The sequence below is a fragment of the Lithobates pipiens genome, unplaced genomic scaffold, assembly GCF_037356315.1.
Source record: "Lithobates pipiens isolate NorthernLeopardFrog02 unplaced genomic scaffold, aLitPip1_a1.2 Scaffold_35, whole genome shotgun sequence".
Taxonomy (NCBI): Eukaryota; Metazoa; Chordata; class Amphibia; order Anura; family Ranidae; genus Lithobates; species Lithobates pipiens.
Genome location: NW_027507811.1, coordinates 8,205,747 through 8,229,030, shown reverse-complemented (window position 1 = coordinate 8,229,030; position 23,284 = coordinate 8,205,747). Strand labels below are relative to the sequence as shown.

The 23,284-nt window shown below is 49.0% G+C and overlaps 2 protein-coding genes across 6 annotated transcripts in view; both read right to left on the bottom strand.

Moving 5' to 3' along the window:
• Nucleotides 1-21,808, bottom strand: part of LOC143955524 (uncharacterized) — a 52,770-nt gene extending 30,962 nt beyond the window's left edge. Inside the window, exons 1-8 of one of the 5 annotated variants that reach the window (XM_077465565.1) lie at nucleotides 21,730-21,808; nucleotides 21,472-21,584; nucleotides 20,998-21,344; nucleotides 3,330-3,427; nucleotides 3,019-3,240; nucleotides 2,714-2,917; nucleotides 2,426-2,632; nucleotides 632-776 (exon numbers count right to left, since the gene is read on the bottom strand). In XM_077465565.1, the coding sequence (XP_077321691.1) occupies nucleotides 632-776; nucleotides 2,426-2,632; nucleotides 2,714-2,917; nucleotides 3,019-3,240; nucleotides 3,330-3,427; nucleotides 20,998-21,082 (961 nt within the window). In that variant the 5' untranslated portion in view covers nucleotides 21,083-21,344; nucleotides 21,472-21,584; nucleotides 21,730-21,808. The other 4 variants (XM_077465566.1, XM_077465567.1, XM_077465568.1 and 1 more) reach the window with 4 other exon arrangements.
• LOC143955541 (uncharacterized) overlaps nucleotides 1-23,284 on the bottom strand; it is a 124,768-nt gene that overhangs the window by 56,962 nt on the left and 44,522 nt on the right. The window lies entirely within an intron of this gene.

The window sequence follows — 23,284 nt, the reverse complement described above, 5'->3', positions numbered from 1 at the left end:
TCTGATTGGGACACCGAATGTAAAGGGGGACTCTGATTGGGACACCTGATGTAAAGGGGGACTCTGACTGGGACACCTGATGTAAAGGGGGACTCTGACTGGGACACCTGATGTAAAGGGGGACTCTGACTGGGACACCTGATGTAAAGGGGGACTCTGATGGGGACTCATTATGCTAAGTGGTTTTATTTCTTCTTCTTGAAATGTGGACTGGATTGGCCTCCTGTGATGGGTACAGTGAGGCTGCATTTGATGGGCACAGTGAGGCTGCATTTGATGGGCACAGTGAGGCTGCATTTGATGGGTACAGTTTTATCTAGCAGTAATGATACATAATCACCTGATAAATAGCTATTTACAGTCCATAATTACTAACAGTTTAACTTTCCATCTTCTTTGCGCCCCCTCAACAAATTTGGAGCGCCAGCCGCCAATTGTCTAGATCCATAAATTGTGTCGGCAGCACAGAGAAGGAAGATTATCGGAGAGAAATCCAGGAATACAGGACGGGGAACACAGCTCAGGAAAGTGACCAGGGGATTACAGGCTGATATCACCCAGCCCCCGCCCTACTCTGGACCAATCAGTGAGCAGTATGGGTGGAGGAATGGATTTAGTGTTAATGACCCACCTGTGCTGATCTCTGTAGGAGTGTCCTCCTCTATAAATGTCCCCGTTATTCCATCCTCCTCCATAGACTGCTGATCATCCCTCACATTCCTCTCTTCTTCTTCTTCTGATTTCACCTCAAATTCTATATCCATTGGATCTCCACTCTAAACCAAGAAAATGAGAGAGAAAATATCATCTGTAAGATAGAAGATTTAATATTGTGACATCACATAAGAAATCCACACAATTCCATGTAGAGGTCGACCGATATATCGGCCGATATTTGCCGTTTTTTAAATAATCGGCATCGGCCGATTTGTGCTGATAAAAAGCCGATTTAGAACTACAGCGGGACTTTGAAATGACTTCTGTATAGAAGTCAGTGTGAGTTGCTGAGTTGTCATAGCAACCCTTTCCTCCTCTCTGGGCTGCCAAGAAAAGAACAGAAAGATACAATGTTTACACTTCTGAATGAATGAAATCATCTCTCTGTGTAGAAGTTCTCAGTTTAACCATTTAAAGACTAAATCTTTTCTGACACTTGTTGCTTACAAGTAAAAATCCTGTATTTTCTGCCAGAAAATCACTTAGACCCCCCAAAAAATTGATATATATTTTTTTAGCAGAGATCCTAGGGAATAAAATAGCGGTTGTTGCAATATTTTATGTCACACGGCATTTGCACAGAGGTCTTTCAAATGCATTTTTTTTGGGAAAAAAATACACTATTTAAAAAATAAAAATAAAATAAAAACAGTAAAGTTAGCCCATTTTTTTTTTGTCCAAAAGTTTTGACTACCTGTTTTTATTTAATATATATATATATATATATATATATATATATATATATATATATATTTTTTTTTTTTTTTTTAATCTAAATCATACATACAAGTAAACTGATTGGAGGTTTGTTTTGTTTAATAAATGTTTAACTGTAAGAAATTTTCTGTATCACGTATGAAGGCGGCTTTCACACTGGAGCGTTGATGGTAAAACGCAAGTTTTAGCGGCTCTTTACCATCATTTTAGCGGTGCTATTTGGCTGCTAGTGGGGCACATATAACCCAGCTAGCGGCCAAGGAAGAGGTTAAATGCGCCCATGAAGCACCGCTGCCAAATCGCATTGCATGCGCTTCGGCAGTAGTGCCCATTCATATCCATGGGCAGGAGTGGTGGGGGAGGGGTATACACCACTCCAAACGTGCTGCTTGCAGGACTTTTTTTTAAGACCCTGCCAGCGCATCGCCTCAGTGTGAAAGCGCTCTGTCTTTCACACAGACTGCAGGGGAGCCATTTTGCAGGCACTTTACAGGCGCTATTTTTAGCCCAAAAGCGCCTGAAAAACGTCCCAGTGGGAAAGGTGTGTTAGATCAAGGGGGATTAAAAATAAATAAATAAAATAAAATCGGCCTAACATATCGGCCCAAAAAAATCGGCATCATATATCGGCTATCGGCCGCCATGATTTCTAAATATCGGCATCGGCCAGAGAAAAACCCATATCGGTCGACCTCTAATTCCATGTTCTAGAGCAGTGATTCTCAACTAGGGTTCCTCCAGAGGTTGCTAGAGGTTCCTTCAGAATTGGGCAATTTCTGCCTCTCGGATAAGTTCCCACCGACACCATTGATCTTTTTAGCTATCTGTAAGGAGATAATTCTTCCCAATGACCATCACACTAATGTATCGTGAGTTGTAGATTTCTAATTTTTAGCAGGGGGTTCCCCCCGAGACCGGAGAACTATTTCAAGGGTTCCTCTGCGTTGAAAAGGTTGAGAAAGGCTGATCTAGAGGCTTCCGTCCCACCAACCTTGTAACAGTGGGGGATGGTGTGATCTTCCTGTGTGGAATCCCGGGAATACAGAGGACGGGGACATCTCTCTGGTGGGTTCCTGGTATTTGGTGGCTCCATCATATCCTTGTGTCCTTCTGAAAACTCCTCCATCACCCCATACTCCTCATCCTCTTCTTTATACTCTTCTTTAACCTCAATATTATCATCCCCGAGGTTTCCAATCTGCAATATATTATAAAACATTTATGGTAACACACATGCTTGTGCATAATATATAACTACCAATAATTGTTAACCACCTACCTGATGATGGTGGGGGATGGTGTGACCTTCCTGTGGGGAATACAGAGGACGGGGACATCTCTCTGGTGGGTTCCTGTATCTGGATGACTCCCCCATGGTGTCCTGGTACAGATCTTTGTGTTCTTCCTCCATCACCCCATCCTCATCATCCTCCTCTTTTATCTCTTCTTTAACATCAACTTTAAAATCGCTCAGGTTTTCACTCTGAAAATATATATATATATATATATATAAATACATCAATGGTAACAATGCAGATAATGTACAGATCCTAATGATACTATCAGTGATTGTTCCTCATCTACCTGATGATGGTGGGGGATGGTGTGACCTTCCTGTGTGGAATCCCGGGAATACAGAGGACGGGGACATCTCTCTGGTGGGTTTCTGTAGCTGGATGACTCCACCATGGTGTCCTGGTACAGATCTCTGGGTTCCTTTAGAGACTCCTCCATCACCCCATCCTCATCATCCTCCTCTTTTATCTCTTCTTTAATCTCAACTTTAGAATCTCTCAGGTTTCCACTCTGAATATATAATAAAAATGACATCAATGGTAACAATGCAGATAATGTACAGATCCTAATGATACTATCAGTGATTGTTCCTCATCTACCTGATGATGGTGGGGGATGGTGTGACCTTCCTGTGTGGAATCCCGGGAATACAGAGGACGGGGACATCTCTCTGGTGGGTTCCCATTACTGGATCCATCTGTAGGAAACACACACACTGACTGAATACATTGTTTCTATGTGTTTATCAGATGATGGGGGATGGGTGGAGCCTCCGTACTGCTCTCTCCTTTACAATAAAGTCTCCTCTTACCCGGTGATGTGAGGGGCGGCTGATTGGCCATCATGACGTCCTTGTAGAGATCCTTGTGTCCTTCTAAATACTCCCACTCCTCCATGGAGAAATAGACAGTGACATCCTGACACCTTATAGGAACCTGACACACACAATGATACAGTCACCATCCAGACACATCCCTTGTCTGTTACTGGATAATGTCCCACAATTCCCAGAATCCTCCTCACCTCTCTGGTGACTTCTAGAATCTTCTTTGTATTTCTCTATCCTATCAGGGAGGGAGGTGGAGGCAATGTGATGGTCATGTGATCTCCAGACTTCACAGGAGGAAAACTCTACATCTGAACACAAATAATAAATTCAAATTAAATTTCCAGAATCCTCCTCATCTGACTCTTTCCATTTAATTGAAGCCACACTTCAGCCTGATATATATATATATAGCCACACCAACCCCACCCCCCCATTGGTTTAAAACTTGTTGTAGGCATTCTGACATCATTACATACAATACAGGAGCAAGAGTCCTGCCATGTACATAAGGATGGCACAGGTCCACCCACATCCTAAGAGCAATGGAATAATAAGAAAATAGCCGGATGGAGGGACGTTGAGAGGAGGAGCTGTGAGGTCAGTGTGATTCTGAACTCTTTAAGTTAGGCAGAGATCAGAGGTCAGTAGTAGGTGAGGCAGAGTTCAGAGGTCAGTAGTAGGTGAGGCAGAGTTCAGAGGTCAGTAGTAGGTGAGGCAGAGATCAGAGGTCAGTAGTAGGGGAGACAGAGATCAGAGGTCAGTAGTAGGGGAGGCAGAGTTCAGAGGTCAGTACTAGATGAGGCAGAGTTCAGAGGACAGTAGTAGGTTAGGCAGAGTTCAGAGGTAAGTAGTAGGGGAGGCAGAGTTCAGAGGTAAGTAGTAGGTTAGGCAGAGTTCAGAGGTCAGTAGTAAGTGAGGCAGAGTTCAGAGGTCAGTAGTAGGTGAGGCAGAGTTCAGAGGTCAGTAGTAGGTGAGGCAGAGTTCAGAGGTCAGTAGTAGGTGAGGCAGAGTTCAGGGGTCAGTAGTAGGTGAGGCAGAGTTCAGGGGTCAGTACTAGATGAGGCAGAGTTCAGAGGACAGTAGTAGGTTAGGCAGAGTTCAGAGGTAAGTAGTAGGGGAGGCAGAGTTCAGAGGTCAGTAGTAGGTGAGGCAGAGTTCAGGGGTCAGTACTAGATGAGGCAGAGTTCAGAGGTCAGTAGTAGGTGAGGCAGAGTTCAGAGGTCAGTAGTAGGTGAGGCAGAGTTCAGGGGTCAGTAGTAGGTGAGGCAGAGTTCAGGGGTCAGTACTAGATGAGGCAGAGTTCAGAGGACAGTAGTAGGTTAGGCAGAGTTCAGAGGTAAGTAGTAGGTTAGGCAGAGTTCAGAGGTCAGTAGTAGGTTAGGCAGAGTTCAGAGGTCAGTAGTAGGTGAGGCAGAGTTCAGGGGTCAGTAGTAGGTGAGGCAGAGTTCAGAGGTCAGTAGTAGGTGAGGCAGAGATCAGAGGTCAGTAGTAGGGGAGACAGAGATCAGGGGTCAGTAGTAGGTGAGGCAGAGATCAGAGGTCAGTAGTAGGGGAGACAGAGATCAGTAGTAGGTGAGGCAGAGTTCAGGGGTCAGTAGTAGGTGAGGCAGAGTTCAGAGGTCAGTAGTAGGTGAGGCAGAGTTCAGAGGTCAGTAGTAGGGGAGACAGAGTTCAGAGGTCAGTAGTAGGTGAGGCAGAGTTCAGGGGTCAGTAGTAGGTGAGGCAGAGTTCAGAGGTCAGTAGTAGGTGAGGCAGAGTTCAGAGGTCAGTAGTAGGGGAGACAGAGATCAGAGGTCAGTAGTAGGTGAGGCAGAGATCAGAGGTCAGTAGTAGGGGAGACAGAGATCAGAGGTCAGTAGTAGGTGAGGCAGAGTTCAGGGGTCAGTAGTAGGTGAGGCAGAGTTCAGAGGTCAGTAGTAGGTGAGGCAGAGTTCAGAGGTCAGTAGTAGGTGAGGCAGAGATCAGAGGACAGTAGTAGGTTAGGCAGAGTTCAGAGGTAAGTAGTAGGGGAGGCAAAGTTCAGAGGTAAGTAGTAGGTTAGGCAGAGTTCAGAGGTAAGTAGTAGGGGAGGCAGAGTTCAGAGGTAAGTAGTAGGGGAGGCAGAGTTCAGAGGTAAGTAGTAGGTTAGGCAGAGTTCAGAGGTCAGTAGTAGGTTAGGCAGAGTTCAGAGGTCAGTAGTAGGTGAGGCAGAGTTCAGAGGTCAGTAGTAGGTGAGGCAGAGTTCAGGGGTCAGTAGTAGGTGAGGCAGAGTTCAGAGGTCAGTAGTAGGTGAGGCAGAGATCAGAGGTCAGTAGTAGGGGAGACAGAGATCAGGGGTCAGTAGTAGGTGAGGCAGAGATCAGAGGTCAGTAGTAGGGGAGACAGAGATCAGAGGTCAGTAGTAGGTGAGGCAGAGTTCAGGGGTCAGTAGTAGGTGAGGCAGAGTTCAGAGGTCAGTAGTAGGTGAGGCAGAGTTCAGAGGTCAGTAGTAGGGGAGACAGAGATCAGAGGTCAGTAGTAGGTGAGGCAGAGATAAGAGGTCAGTAGTAGGGGAGACAGAGATCAGAGGTCAGTAGTAGGTGAGGCAGAGTTCAGGGGTCAGTAGTAGGTGAGGCAGAGTTCAGAGGTCAGTAGTAGGTGAGGCAGAGTTCAGAGGTCAGTAGTAGGTGAGGCAGAGATCAGAGGTCAGTAGTAGGGGAGACAGAGATCAGGGGTCAGTAGTAGGTGAAGCAGAGTTCAGGGGTCAGTAGTAGGTTAGGCAGAGTTCAGAGGTCAGCAGTAGGGGAGGCAGAGTTCAGAGGTTAGTAGTAGGGGAGGCAGAGCTCAGAGGTCAGTAGTAGGTTAGGCAGAGTTCAGAGGTAAGTAGTAGGTGAAGTAGAGTTCAGGGGTCAGTAGTAGGTGAGGCAGAGTTCAGGGGTCAGTAGTAGGTGAGGCAGAGTTCAGAGGTCAGTAGTAGGTGAGGCAGAGTTCAGAGGTCAGTAGTAGGGGAGGCAGAGTTCAGAGGTCAGTAGTAGGTTAGGCAGAGATCAGAGGACAGTAGTAGGGGAGGCAGAGTTCAGAGGTCAGTAGTAGGTTAGGCAGAGATCAGAGGACAGTAGTAGGTTAGGCAGAGTTCAGAGGTCAGTAGTAGGTTAGGCAGAGATCAGAGGTCAGTAGTAGGTGAGGCAGAGTTCAGGGGTCAGTAGTAGGTCAGGCAGAGTTCAGAGGTAAGTAGTAGGTTAGGCAGAGATCAGTAGTAGGTGAGGCAGAGTTCAGAGGTCAGTAGTAGGTGAGGCAGAGATCAGGGGTCAGTAGTAGGTTAGGCAGAGTTCAGAGGTCAGTAGTAGATTAGGCAGAGATCAGAGGTCAGTAGTAGGTGAGGCAGAGTTCAGGGGTCAGTAGTAGGTGAGGCAGAGTTCAGAGGTACTGTAAGTAGTAGGTTAGGCAGAGTTCAGAGGTCAGTAGTAGGTTAGGCAGAGTTCAGAAGTAGGTTAGGCAGAGTTCAGAGGTCAGTACTAGGTGAGGCAGAGTTCAGTAGTAGGGGAGGCAGAGTTCAGAGGTAAGTAGTAGGTTAGGCAGAGTTCAGAGGTCAGTAGTAGGTAAGGCAGAGTTCAGGGGTCAGTAGTAGGTGAGGCAGAGTTCAGAGGTCAGTAGTAGGTGAGGCAGAGTTCAGAGGTACTGTAAGTAGTAGGTTAGGCAGAGTTCAGAGGTAAGTAGTAGGTTAGGCAGAGTTCAGAAGTAGGTTAGGCAGAGTTCAGAGGTCAGTAGTAGGTTAGGCAGAGTTCAGAGGTCAGTACTAGGTGAGGCAGAGTTCAGTAGTAGGGGAGGCAGAGTTGAGGTCAGTATTAGGTGAGGCAGAGTTCAGGTGTCAATAGTAAGTGACTGTCTGTCTCACCTCTGCACTGGTGGCCTCTGCTCTCCTTGGACTCATTTCTCAGGGTACTGCAGCTCTGACTCCTTCCCTATTCTCCTATTCCCTGATCCAGTAGGCGGAGCTAAATTACATTGGATCATAACTCCCCCTACTGGGTCAGGGAACAGTGAAGAGTCTGAGCTGCGGTACCCCGAGTATTGTGCGGAGCCCAGTGAGAAGAACAGAAGTAAGCCCATCCTCTTTCTGCGTTGCCCCTGCAGCTGTGCTTGTCATGGACAGCTAGAGAGGAAACAATATTTGTTTATACTGGGAAGGGGGGCGGGTTCTAAAAGCCTGCATGGGGATTAAGGAGGTGGGGCTATCATTGACTGTGACAGGCGTATAGCCCTGCTCCCTACTACCATGCTGGCCTTTAGAACCTGCTCCCTCCCCAGTATAAAGCCAATCACAGTCAGTTATAGCCCGGCCGGTCCCCCTACTCCCTGTGCCGGCGTTCAGAGCCCGCCTCCTCCCCGACATAAACAATGTTTCCTCTGTAGCTGCCTGTGACAAGTACAGCTGCAGGGGAGACACGGAGAGAGCGCTTTTTTCCCTTCTGGCTAATTAGTGGAGCCCAGTGATGGAACGTGTTCTGGGCACCAGGATTCAGCCCTGATCAGTAGGACATCGGGACTAAATCCAAATCTCGGGACAGTCCCACCCAATACGGCACGGTTGGGAGGTATGATAAAAGTGGAATTTTCCGATGGTACAGAGTAGACTGATGAGGTGAGAAGGGAATTGGTCGGAAGGGTGACACATCTCCAAAATGAAGAGAATGTTCCGGCCCCGTAAGTGGGGAAATATTCTGACCTTGAAGGGGTTAATCTAGGTTTCCACACTGCATATGTGTGTGTATCATCATCTTCTGGAGATAAAAGACCTCACAGTGACTATGGAGGAAGAGGACGGACATGACGGGGGGTTACTGGGTGTAAATAGAAAATAAGATCTTATTACCTCCTCTACTGCCACTTCCAGCAATGTCTCCTCTCTACTTCCTCCCGATTCGCCTCTCACCTGGAACTTCCTGTCTGTACCTGACATCACTTCCTGTCTGTCTTCCATAGAGACTTTCTTTCTCAAAAGAAGTGAGATCATCACCTTGTGGAGCTCAGAGGAACTGCAGGCCCAAGAAACGTCTCGTAGTGTGAACACAGCCTTGTGCTGTGTGTGTATATGTACTGTAAAACCTTGGATTGCGAGCATAATTTGTTCCAGAAACATGCTTGTAATCAGGGGCGTAACTATAGTGGGTGCAGCAGTAGCGACCGCAACTGGGCCCTGTGATGCAGGGGGCCCATGCAGCCCCCTCTACATATGGCCGGCAGCAGCATAGGCAGCTAGGGGTACCAGTGCACCATGCACATGGGTGGCTGGAGGTGGAGGGTGACTAGCAGAGCTCCATGCTCGACTATCGCACTGGCTGCTCTTTGGTTGTGCATTCCCCGCATGACCTGTGTCCTCGGCCGGCTCCTCAGAGTACCCCTCTCCTGCTCCATGCATTGCCGCTCAGTCCGATGTCTGTTCTCCCCAGCCAGAGTCCTGCCCCCCCCCCCCGAGTCCGGCCCACACTGCACTGCATACTTCTCCCAGGTAAACAAACTTTAAGCACACAGATATAGTGAAGCCCTATGAGAGCCCCCCGGAGGACACTGCAGGCTTGTCTGCCAGCCCCCCTCCTCCCCCGTCATACACAGATGATGAAAGGTCTTTCTGGGAGATATGCTGATCGCCCGTCCAGCACACTGGATGGAGCCCAGGCCAACATGGATGAGTGCGCGGCCTACAGCTTGGTCATGGTGAGTGAGAGGACCCCATCCCCCACACACCATTACATACCCCCACCATCTCCCCCTGGGGACAGGGACCCCTTCTCACGTGCGGACAGGGACCCCCAACTATCCTGGGGACAGGGACCTCTTCTCACCTAGGGGCAGTAACTTCATCTGCCCTGGAGAAAAGGACCTCACCTCTTCTGGGAACGGGGACCCCATCCTGCCTAGGGACAGTCCCCCAGTGGGGCACCTAAAAATAAAATAATAAAAAAAAACTACTGATACCAATGGTGGAACTACAGGGCTCACAAAGGTCATACCTGTGACCACGCCCTGGAGTTCCACCGCAGGACTCGGAGGGAAGGGCCCTGGCTGGGGTTCAGGGGGGCCCTTCATGGTTTCTTGCATCGGGGCCCTGAAGGTTCTAGTTACGCCACTGCTTGTAATCCAAAGCACTTGTAGATGAAAGCGAATTTCCCCATAAGAAATAACAGAAATTCAAATAAGTTGTTCCACAACCATTTATTTATAGGTCCTTCAGTTTATAGTCCATATAAAAAGATTATAGCAATGTGACCAAGTTATGTAACCATAAAATGTCCATCCACAAATGGAAGCCTCCACAAAGGGGATTAGAAGCAAAATCCAGCAGGAGCTACAGAGTATTAAAGAGAAGAGAGGAGCCTCTAAGGCCGCGTACACACGGGCGGACTGTTCGCCCAACCTTGTCCGCTGAACAGTGTTTGGGCGGACAGTCCGCTCGTGTGTGGGCTTTCAGCGGACAGTTTCAGCGGACAGTTGGACGGACAAAGTCTTTCGGAAATTCCGAAAAACTGTCCGCTGAAACTGTGTTTGAGCGAACAGTCCGCCCGTGTGTGGGCCTGTCCGCTGTACTTTCGAAATGAGCAGACTGTTCCCGCTCGGAAAGTCCGCCCATTTCGAGCGCGTGTACAGGTAGGCGGGGCCCGCGAAGGAGACGTCGCGGGCTCCGCCGCCTGGAATGGGCTTAAAGGGGAACCCCAACGCCGAAAAAAATCGGCGTGGGGGTTCCCCGAAAGTCCACACCAGACCCTTGTCCGAGCACGCTACCCGGCCGGCCAGGAAAGGGGGGCGAGCGAGCGCGCCCCCCCTCCTGAGCCGTACCAGGCTGCGTGCCCTCAACATGGGGGGTGCCTTGGGGAAGGGGGGGCCGCGCGGCCCCCCCACCCCAAAGCACCTTGTCCCCATGTTGATGAGGACAAGGGCCTCTTCCCGACAACCCTGGCCGTTGGTTGTCGGGGTCTGCGGGCGGGGGGCTTATCGGAATCCGGGAGCCCCCTTTAAGAAGGGGGCCCCCGGATACCGGCCCCCCACCCTATGTGAATGAGTATGGGGTACAATGTACCCCTACCCATTCACCTGTGAAATAAAGTACAAAAAAAAAAACACAACACAGGGGAAAAAATATTTTATTGCACAGCTCCGGGGGTCTTCAGTCTTCGGGGGTCTTCTCGCCGGACTCCTCCGCTATGTGTGTGTAGCTCTTTTACTAGCGGAGGAGTCCGGCTTTCTTCCTCCCCGCCGCCGGCCTCTTCTCCCGACTTCGGGGGTCTTGTCCCCCTCTTCGGTTCTTCTGCCGGGCCACCGCGCCTTCTTGTAGCTCTTTTACAGGCGGTGGCCCGGTCTTCTGTCGCCGCTGCCTTCCGTTCTTCTGTCGCCGCCTTCGGTTCTTCTGCCGGGCCACCGCGCCTTCTTGTAGCTCTTTTACAGGCGGTGGCCCGGTCTTCTGTCGCCGCTGTCGTCGCCGCCGCCGCCGCCGCCGCCTTCCGTTCTTGTTCTTCTTCTTGTTCTTCTGCTTCTTCTCCTGGAGATGTTGACTCGACGAGCTCTCCGGCCGGAATGCCAGAGCCGCGCTGTGCGGTCACTTATATAGTGACAATGGGGCGGTGTCACATGGTATATGTCACATGGGTTGGTCACATGGGTTGATGTCACATGGGGACTATGACATCGTAAGGGGGCGGGGTCACCATGTGACCAACCCATGTGACATATACCATGTGACACAGCCCCATTGTCACTATATAAGTGACCGCACAGCGCGGCTCTGGCATTCCGGCCGGAGAGCTCGTCGAGTCAACATCTCCAGGAGAAGAAGCAGAAGAACAAGAAGAAGAACAAGAACGGAAGGCGGCGGCGGCGGCGGCGACGACAGCGGCGACAGAAGACCGGGCCACCGCCTGTAAAAGAGCTACAAGAAGGCGCGGTGGCCCGGCAGAAGAACCGAAGGCGGCGACAGAAGAACGGAAGGCAGCGGCGACAGAAGACCGGGCCACCGCCTGTAAAAGAGCTACAAGAAGGCGCGGTGGCCCGGCAGAAGAACCGAAGAGGGGGACAAGACCCCCGAAGTCGGGAGAAGAGGCCGGCGGCGGGGAGGAAGAAAGCCGGACTCCTCCGCTAGTAAAAGAGCTACACACACATAGCGGAGGAGTCCGGCGAGAAGACCCCTGAAGACTGAAGACCCCCGGAGCTGTGCAATAAAATATTTTTTCCCCTGTGTTGTGTTTTTTTTTGTACTTTATTTCACAGGTGAATGGGTAGGGGTACATTGTACCCCATACTCATTCACATAGGGTGGGGGGCCGGTATCCGGGGGCCCCCTTCTTAAAGGGGGCTCCCGGATTCCGATAAGCCCCCCGCCCGCAGACCCCGACAACCAACGGCCAGGGTTGTCGGGAAGAGGCCCTTGTCCTCATCAACATGGGGACAAGGTGCTTTGGGGTGGGGGGGCCGCGCGGCCCCCCCTTCCCCAAGGCACCCCCCATGTTGAGGGCACGCGGCCTGGTACGGCTCAGGAGGGGGGGCGCGCTCGCTCGCCCCCCTTTCCTGGCCGGCCGGGTAGCGTGCTCGGACAAGGGTCTGGTGTGGACTTTGGGGGAACCCCCACGCCGATTTTTTTCGGCGTTGGGGTTCCCCTTTAAGCCCATTCCAGGCGGCGGAGCCCGCGACGTCTCCTTCGCGGGCCCCGCCTACCTGTACACGCGCTCGAAATGGGCGGATTTGCCTCCGCCTTACGTGGGCGAGTCCGTTCATTTCAAAAGTTGAGCGGACTGTTTGGCAAACAGTTCGTTGAAACAGTCCGCTCGTGTGTGGGCAAGTCCGCTCATGCAAATTTTGAGCGGACTGTTTGCCGAAACTGTTTGACGAACAAGGTTGGGCAAACAGTCCGCGCGTGTGTACGCGGCCTAAGTGTAGCAATATGTTGATAAATGTTGTACCTTCATTAAATGTAACCATATTGCTACACTTAGAGGCGCCTCTCTTCTGTTTTATGCTCAGTGGTGACTTGACGCTACTTGCATATCAAGACATCGCTTGTATATCAAGTCAAAATGTATTAAAAAAATTATGCTTGTCTTGCAAAACGCTCTCAAACCAAGGTTTTACTGTATATCCTTCTAGATGGGGGATCATCTCCAATCCCACCAAGGGGGAGAGAAATATATTACTGCCTAGTCTAGCCTTTCTCCGCCAGGGTTCCTCCAAAGCTTTCTAGGGGTTCCTTTAACAATGAACAATTTCACTTTCTTAGTATCAATGATTTCATGACAATGTAAGAATGTCCTTCTCTCACTGATATAAGGGAGTCCTTCGCCCATTGATCACCAATTTAGGGACCACAACACTGATATAACGGGATCCTTCTTCCATTGATCACTAATGTGAAGGACCACTAAAAAGAGATAAGGGGATCCTTCTCCATTGGTCACCAATGTAAGGGACCACTACACTGACTACTGATATAAGGGGGTCCTTTGCCCATTGGTCACCAATTTAGGGACCACAACACTGATCACTGATATAAAAGGGATCTTTCTACAATTGGTCACCAATGTGAGGGACCACTACACTGACCACTGATATAAGGGGATCCTTCTCCCATTGGTCACCAATGTGAGGGACCACTACACTGAACACTGATATAAGGGGATCCTTCTCCCATTGATCACTAATGTGAGGGACCACTAAACTGAGATAAGGGGATCCTTCTCCATTGGTCACCAATGTAAGGGACCACTACACTGACTACTGATATAAGGGGTCCTTTGCCCATTGGTCACCAATTTAGGGACCACAACACTGATCACTGATATGAAGGGGATCCTTCTCTCATTGATCACTAATGTGAGGGACCATTAAACTGAGATAAGGGGATCCTTCTCCATTGGTCACCAATGTAAGGGACCACTACACTGACTACTGATATAAGGGGTCCTTTGCCCATTGGTCACCAATTTAGGGACCACAACACTGATCACTGATATAAAAGGGATCTTTCTACAATTGGTCACCAATGTGAGGGACCACTACACTGAACACTGATATAAGGGGATCCTTCTCCCATTGATCACTAATGTGAGGGACCACTAAACTGACATAAGGGGATCCTTTTCCATTGGTCACCAAAGTAAGGAACCACTACCCTGACCAATGATATAAGGGATCCTTCTCCTATTGATCACCAATGGAATGGACCACTACACCGACCACTGATATAAGGGGGTTCTTCTCCTTTTAGTCATCAATGTAAGAGACCAATAAACAGACCACTTGGAATGAGATCCGGGTTTCAATGAAACCAATGTTTGGATAGAATTTGGCTTGTTTACAGACCTAAATGGGTATTCAGCCAAGTCGAACCTCCAACTGTAGTGTTAAAACCACCGTTAAATGTAGCAGCTTCACGTTCAGGTTCCTCGAGATGTCATTGTCTATATAAAGGAAAGGGGTGGGTATAGCGGTGACATCAGGGCCGCTGATAAGGCAGTACAACCAGCCTTCCTGTACCGGGACCAGGTCCCGTCAGTTCAAAAGAGGGGCCCGGGCACCTGCTAAGCAGAAGCGATGGCTGTACTGCCTTATTTCCAACTCTTGTGGCTCCCACTGCATCTCTGCCAGCTTCTCCTCCTCTTTTCTTCCCCCATCTGCCCCTGGGGGCGGGGGGGTTGTTATCTGCGTCTCCACCCCCCCATGCTGCCCGGGCCTTCCGGTGTACCCCCTTCCCCTGCAGCATTGCCATTTAGCATACAGAGTGATCAGCAATAAGGACTAGGCATAAGATGACACTTGGCATCCAGATCAACATTAACGGCAGCAGGATCCCCTATGGTGCGGCAGCGAACGGTAATAAAGCTTGATTTACCAAAAACAGGAACTATACTGCCAAAAGTGCATTGACAGCGACTATGCTAGGCCCAGCCCAACTAGGTAAGTGAAAATGAAGGAAATGGGAGAAGGGAACAAATGGACTTGCAGGATAGTTTTACAGGAGGGGCGGTCCTTTATGCTGTTCTTCTGCTGGCTATCGTTGGGGCCCTTTAGGAAGCATTGGTGCACACACTCTTCCTCTCGTTGTCTCCAATGCTTCCTAAAGGGCCCCAACGATAGCCAGCAGAACAGCATAAAGGACAGCCCCTCCTGTAAAACTATCTTGCCGTCTAGGGGTTTTGTTTATGTGTTTTATTTGGAGAACTTGGATAGGAGAAGGGAATTAGTAGAATACTCCTTATTAATTGTTCACAGGTGAGGACAACTCTCTCAATAGAACTGTGTAGCACATTATCTGTAGGACCATACAGCACCTGTGTGGAATACACAAGTCTCCTTGTAGCAGAAGGAGCTCAGGGAACTTTGCCTCTTCAAGACACTAGCCAGTGCCCCCTTTAGCTTACTTTGAGCAAGTGACTTCTAGCACCAGGAGGAGATTCAACAGCACTTGTCCCCAGGATCCCCTCTGAGGGTCTGTACTCACGAGGTTCCTGAAGCATCAGCGGCAGTCTTCCCCAGTAGTACCAGACAGGTTCTGCAGGCATCCTCCCTTAGTCAGCTCTTACAAGAACCATGGGTTGCAGCTTCAATGTTTCAAACCCCCAAGTCGCCCAGCCGAGGCAGTCTGTGCTTGAAGAGGGGCAGCAGCCCACGCCCTACCTGGACCTCTCTCTATAGAGGAAGACTCAGAGCCCATGTGCTCATCAAATAAAAAATACAATCGCCCATCATTCTTGGGGCACCGCCCCAGGGCTGTATAGACATTCATGCTGCCATCTGCTACCGTAGGTTTCCTCCCACTGTCTAATAGATTCCATAGCTACTAGACCAGTGTGAAACTTCTCAAGACAGCATGAGCAGCACCAGAGAACACTGAGCAGGCTCTACCAATCAATCACAGCCTATGTTAAGCAGACAGAACATAAATTTACCCAGCTGGCTCCCTGTTAAAGAGGAAGTAAACCCTGATGGGTTTACTTCCTCTTTCATTCCCTGCAAAGGCAAAGCATAATGGACTACTATGCATCGCATAGTAGCCCATTATGTGTCACTTACCTGACACAGGAGCCAGCGAAGTCGCTGCTGTCCCCTGTAGTCCGCCGCATCCATCCTGCTGGTGGCGTCTCGCAGCTCTGCCGCTGTCATTCGGTCGAAGCCGCGATGACGTCACTCCCGCGCATGCGCACGGGAGTCGACAAGCGCAGCAGCTCCATTCTTGGAAATGCCGCGCTCAGTGCGCCTGCACGCCGCTGTCTACGGCGCATGCGCCGTAGACAGCGGTGCCCGTTTTCGGGCAAATATCTCCTAAACCATATTGGTTTAGGAGATATTGCTTGGACCTACAGGTAAGCCTTAATCTAGGCTTACCTGTAGGTCAAAGTGGTTTGTAAGGATTTACAACCACTTGAAGCAGATAAACCAAAAACTATATACGCTCATGCCCCATACACACGATCGGAATTTCGGCCAGCAAAAGACCGATGAGCGCTTTTCATCAGTGTGTACGCTCCATCGGAATTTAGCTGGCCGAATTCCCGCCAGCAAAAATTTGAGAGCGTGTTCTCAACTTTTCCTGATGGATAAACTTTCTATCGGAAATTCCGATCGTTTGTGTATGCAATTCCGATGCGCAGAAAACTCACGCATGCTCAGATTCAACTACGAGACGGAAGCTATTGGCTACCGGGTATTGAACTTCCTTTTTCTAGTCCCGTCGTACGTGCTGTACGTCGTCGCGTTCTTGGCGGTCGGAATTCTTACCAAAATGTCCACCAGCAAAAGATTGAAAGCAGGTTCTCAATTTTTCCGACGGAAAGAGTTTCTATCGGAAATTCCGATCGTGTGTATGCAATTCCGACGAGCAAAAGCTTCACGCGTGCTCAGATTCAACTACGAGACGGAAGCTATTGGCTACTGGGCTATTGAGCTAGTCCCATCGTACGTGTTGTACGTCGTCGCGTTCTTGGCAGTCGTAATTTGTTGTGACCACGTGTACGCAAGGCAGCTTGAGGCAAATCCCATCAGGAAAACCATCACGTGTACGGGGCATCACTCTAACACCTACCTAGGAGGGCACTACATTAACCCCCCCCCCCCCCCCCCAGCCAAAAATAGGCCACATCCTCATTGGCCTGGGCAGCTGCACCTACAAAAATCTATGCAGTGTATCCCACAAACTTGTAAAAAGGGAATTAACAAATGAACAAGGCAATGGGGCATACTCCAAATGGGGCCACTGACCTAGGAGGGCGCTACATAAAGAAAGCAATGTCTTCTTCTCCATGTTTCTGTACTCCAGCACCTGGCTACACTAACCACTGCACTCTGTATGCTGGGCCATATAGGAGCTATAGCAATGACCAATGACCACTGCACTCTCTCTTCAAGCTGAGCTGTATATGACAAACTCCTGACCACTGCACTCTGTACAATGGGCTGTATACAGTATGATATACTCCTGACCACTGCACTCTGTACAATGGGCTATATACAGTATGATATACTCCTGACCACTGCACTCTGTACCCTGGGCTGTATATGATATACTCCTGACCACTGCACTCTGTACCCTGGGCTGTATATGATATACTCCTGACCACTGCACTCTGTACAATGGGATGTATACAGTACCCTGGGCTGTATATGATATACTCCTGACCACTGTACTCTATACACAGGACTGTATATGATATACTCCTGACCACTGCACAGTGGGCCATTATTCACAATTAACTCTAAACTGTGGACACCCAGCTGTGACAATTTAGTTTCACAGCCAGGTGCCCAGTGCGCATGTGCAAGCCGCGCTACGCATTGTGAATAGTCCCGCAATCTTCTGGGACCTATCACCTGTCCCCCGAAGACTGCGGGGAAAAGAGGAGGGGGGAGAACTTACGCTTTGATCACCTAAGTTGGAGCGGGTACCTGTCTAAACCAGGTACCCGCTCCACCTCCCCCAAAAAAATGCCAATTCTTCAAGGGGGTAGGGGGCTGGGAGACTTAAAGTGGTTCATTCCTTGCATTAGGGTAAAAAAATGTTTAGGCATTAGCATGCCCACCCATCTTTTACTTGCCGGAGCCCTCATTCGATCCAGTGCCGTGCAAGTCTGCAGCTCTGAAATCTTCCACCATAAAATGTAACGCGTTTCGTCCTGAAAGCCGACTTGAGAAAACAGAGTTTACACCACAAAATGTACCCAGCCAATGAGAGGTAAGGACTCCATTTTTATTTTTCTCCTGCTATCAATGGCCGACACGGTACAACACTTCATCCATGTCTTTGGTGATCTCTGATCTCCTTATCAACCGTTTCTTGCGTTGTTGCCTTTTTATTTGGAAAGTTTTATTATCCCCCCCACATGGGTGTGGCCCCTTTCTCAATACTATGTTTCAATGGGAGAAACATTTACCAATCCGACCTCTAGATGGCACTGTTGTATCATCCATTCCATAGGACATCTTTGTCAAGAGGTAAAGCTATGGTTGAGGTCCATGAACTGTTTCCTACATGATGAAGATCAGCCATGGAGTATATCTGAGGTGTATATCAGGGGGTGCTTCTTCCCCACATGTCCAGCAACATTCATATACAAGACATTTCCCGCACTCACTAATACACCTCGAGGGTTGTGTGGGACCCCCTGATGTACGGGAAGACAGGACTTCAGTGAGGAACAATTCCCTCACTCAGGACAGGTAAGTGGCTTCTCCCTCGTGTGCAATCTCTGATGTCTGGAAAGACTGCACTTCTGTGAAAAACATTTCCCGCACTCAGGACAGGAATAGGGCTTTTCCCCCGTGTGAGATCTCTGATGCTTGACAAGTTCTGATTTTTGTACAAAACATTTTCCGCACTCAGTACAGGAATACGGCTTCTCACCTGTGTGAGACCTCTGATGTTTGACAACTTGTGATTTTTCTACAAAACCTTTCCCGCACTCAGAGCAAGAATACGGCTTCTCACCTGTGTGCAATTTCTGATGTCTGCAAAGATGGGACTTCTCTGAAAAACATTTCCCGCACTCAGGACAGGAGTACGGCTTATTCCCCGTGTGCAATCTCTGATGAGTGGAAAGATTGGACTTCTGTGCAAAACATTTTCCGCACACAGGGCAGGAATGCAGCTTTTCACCCTTGTGGGATATCTGATGTCTTTGAAGATTGGACTTTTGTGAAAAACATTTCCCGCACTCAGTACAGTAATACGGCTTCTCCCCCGTGTGAGACCTCTGATGTGTGACAAGTTCTGATTTTTGTACAAAAAATTTCCCGCAATCAGGACAGGAATATGTTTTTTTCACTCTGTGAGACCTTTCATGTTTTACCAGTTCTGATTTGTCTACAAAACATTTCCCACACACAGAACAGGAATACGGCTTCTCACCTGTGTGCAATTTCAGTCTGCAAATATGTGACTTATCTGAAAAACATTTGCCGCACTCAACGCAGGAATGCGGCTCCTCCCTTGTGTGCAGTTTCTGATGAGTGTGAAGACTGGACTTCACTGAAAAACATTTCCCGCACTCAGGACAGGAATAAGGCTTTCCCCCCATGTGAGATCTTTTATGCACAATAAGTCTGGAGTGGAAACGGAAACGCTTCCCGCACACAGTACAGGAAAACCTCTTATCTGTTAGAAGGACGACACCACCCCACACAGCCTGAGGTTCCTCAGGATAAGAGGAATTCGATGGTCCGGCACCGTCCCGCACAGTCTGAGGTTCCTCATGATAAGAAGAATACGATGGTCCGGCACCGCCCCGCACAGTCTGAGGTTCCTCAGGATAAGAGGAATACGATGGTCCGGCACCGTCCCGCACAGTCTGAGGTTCCTCAGGATAAGAGGAATACGATGGTCCGGCACCGTCCCGCACAGTCTGAGGTTCCTCGGGATAAGAGGAATACGATGGTCCGGCACCGTCCCGCACAGTCTGAGGTTCCTCGGGATAAGAGGAATACGATGGTCCGGCACTGTCCCTCACAGTCTGAGGTTCCTTGGGATAAGAGGAATACGATGGTCCGGCACCGTCCCGCACAGTCTGAGGTTCCTCGGGATAAGAGGAATACGATGGTCCGGCACCGCCCCGCACAGTCTGAGGTTCCTCAGGATAAGAGGAATACGATGGTCCGGCACCGTCCCGCACAGTCTGAGGTTCCTCATGATAAGAGGAATATGATGGTCCGGCACCGTCCCGCACAGTCTGAGGTTCCTCGGGATAAGAGGAATACGATGGTCCGGCACCGTCCTGCACAGTCTGAGGTTCCTCGGGATAAGAGGAATACGATGGTCCGGCACCGTCCCGCACAGTCTGAGGTTCCTCCGGATAAGAGGAATACGATGGTCCGGCACCGTCCCGCACAGTCTGAGGTTCCTCGGGATAAGAGGAATACGATGGTCCGGCACCGTCCCGCACAGTCTGAGGTTCCTCAGGATAAGAGGAATACGATGGTCCGGCACCGTCCCGCACAGTCTGAGGTTCCTCGGGATAAGAGGAATACGATGGTCCGGCACCGTCCCGCACAGTCTGAGGTTCCTCAGGATAAGAGGAATACGATGGTCCGGCACCGTCCCGCACAGTCTGAGGTTCCTCGGGATAAGAGGAATACGATGGTCCATCTACACTGTGTGGTGCCGGATGGACATTTGAGGTAGTCGGGTTTTCTCCTGGACTATACTGTGTGATGTCCTCATCTTCTACTTTACAGTCTGGAGACAAAGTGAGACAATCCTCTGAGGTTTTCCTCATCTCCCGTCCATCTACTAAAATAGAAATACAAAGATTATTACTAGACATGAGCTGATTGGTTCCCCTAAACCAGGACTCCGCCCACATCAGGCAGCTTTGTCTCTGAGGATCTTACAATTCCCCCCTCAAGGTAACTAGTAAATGAGTCCTCTGATCTCCTACCAGATCATTTCTTTATTCATGGACCTTAGTCAGAGAGTGAGGAAACAACGAGAACTGTCTTCTATAGGAGTGACATTGATGAGGGGATTATAGGACGAGTGTCCCCTCCCCCTCTATCACTCATTGCCATCTTCCCAACACAAGAAGTCCTGCACTTCCTTATTTAGTCCATGATTTAGTCATGAATAACAGCGGGGCTGAGCCCCACCAGAGGTCAGAGAGTGAGGATGGGGGGAGAACAACCAAGATGAAGACTCAAGACATAGATCCCAGATGTCCAGCAATGCCTATAGCGAAAATCAACATTTTGCTTCCAGCTGAACCCCAAAATCTATATAAATCCAGTTGAGATACATCAATTGTTTCTGTAGCACAGAGAAGGAAGATTATCTGAGAAAAATACAGGAATACAGAGGACGGGGACATCTCTCTGGTGGGTTCCCATTACTGGATCCATCTGTAGGAAACACACACACTGACTGAATACATTGTTTCTATGTGTTTATCAGATGATGGGGGATCTAGGTGGAGCCTCCGTACTGCTCTCTCCTTTACAATAAAGTCTCCTCTTACCCGGTGATGTGAGGGGCGGCTGATTGACCATCATGACGTCCTTGTAGAGATCCTTGTGTCCTTCTAAATACTCCCACTCCTCCATGGAGAAATAGACAGTGACATCCTGACACCTTATAGGAACCTGACACACACAATGATACAGTCACCATCCAGACACATCCCTTGTCTGTTACTGGATAATGTCCCAGAATTCCCAGAATCCTCCTCACCTCTCCTGTCAGCAGCTCCATCATCTTCTTGGTGACTTCTAGAATCTTCTCCATGTTGTGTCTCTCAGGTTTTAGGGAGTCACATGGAGGCACTGTGATGGTCATATGATCACCGGACTTCACAAGAGGAAATCTCTGTATTGGAGAACCAATAGGAATATCATGTTAGAATCCCAGAATCCTCCTCACCTCTCCGGTCAGGTCTGTGTTTTATTAATAGAGATAAGAGTGATGTCATGTGACCTCCCAGAATCCTCCTCACCTCTCCGGTCAGCAGGTAGATGATCTCCAGGGTGAGGTTTAGTATCGTCTCAGTTATGTGACTCCGGTCCTCCTCCATCCTCATTCGTACCATCATGTGATCTGTACTGGTTTCTGCCAAGGCAGGTAAGAAACATAACTGATATTTATATAAAGTGGGGGAATGTTCTATGGGGTTAATCTAGGTTCCCACACTATATATGTGACACGGTGGCGGGGGGGGGTTACTGGGTGTAAATAGAAAATAAGATCTTATTACCTCCTTTGCTGCCAGTTCCAGCAATGTCTCCTCTTTACTTCCTCCCGACTCAACTCTCTCGGAAAACATCGCATTTATACCTGACATCACTTCCTGTCTTCCATAGAGACTTCCTGTCTGGGTAGAAGTGAGCTTGAGCTCACCATCTTGTGGAGCTCAGAGGAACTGCAGCCCCAAGAAACATCTCGTAGTGTGAACACGGCCTTGTGCTGTGTATGTATGTTCTGTATATCCCGATATATGGGGTCCTCTCCACTCCCACCAAGGGGGAGAGAAATATATTACTGCCTAGTCCAGCCTTTCTCAGACATGGTTCCTCTACTGGGGTTCCTTGAGCAATAAACAATCTATGGCTCTCATTAAGAACTGACATCAATGATCTCTAAGGTGGGCAGTCTTTCCTGATAATGATATAAGAATGTCCTTCTCTTACTGACTACTGATATAGGGGGTCCTTCTCTCATTGGTCACCAATGTAATAGACCACTACACCAACCACTGATAAAAGGAGATCCTTCTCCTATTGGTCACAAAGGTAGGAGATCAATAAACGTCTCCTTTGGAATGAGATTGCAGTTTGGACTGAACCCATGTTTGTACAGAATTTGGCTATTTTGGAGGGTTGGTGAATGGCTAAACTGAATGGGTTTTCAGCGAAGTCGAATATCCAACTGCAGTATTATTACCACTGCTAGGGATGTTCACCCGCTGAGCACACAGTCAATAGGTGGTTCAGTCATCACCTGAATGAAAAAAAAAAAAAACATTGCCGAAAGTAGAAAATAGAAAAAAGAAACAGCGTGGGGGTCCCCCCAAAACTCCATAGCAGATCCTTATCCGAACATTCAGCCCGGCGGCTCAGGAAAGGGGGTAGCAAGAGTGAGCGCCCCCCCCCCCCTCCTGAAGCATACCAGGCCACATGCCCTCAACATGGAGGGGTGCTTTGAGGCAGGGGGCTTTGCCCCCCACCCCAAAGCACCTTGTCTCCATGTTGATGAGGACAAGGGCCTCTTCCCTACAACCCTGGGCAGTGGTTGTGGGGGTCTGTGGGCAGGGGGCTTATGTCAATGAGTAGGGGTACATATTAGGACTAGTGCTAGAATTATTGCTCTTGCTCTAACGATTGTGGCAATACCTCACATGGGGTTTGAACACTATTTACTATTTATTTGCAGGCGTGACTTATGCATGGAAGGATAGGGCGCTTTAAAAAAAACATTTTTTGTTTCTTATTTTTTACACTGTCCCTTTAAAAAATAATAATTCCTGATCGCTTTTATTGCTGTCACAAGGAATGTAAACATCCCATGTGACAGTTATAGACGGTGATGGGTCCTCTTTATGGAGAGATCTGGGGTCTATAATAAATGTAAACATCCCATGTGACAGTAATAGGAGATGACGGGTCCTCTTTATGGAGAGATCCGGGGTCTATAATGAATGTAAACATCCCACGTGACAGTAATAGGTGGTGACAGGTCCTCTTTATGGAGAGATCTGGGGTCTATAATGAATGTAAACATCCCATGTGACAGTAATAGACGGTGACGGGTCC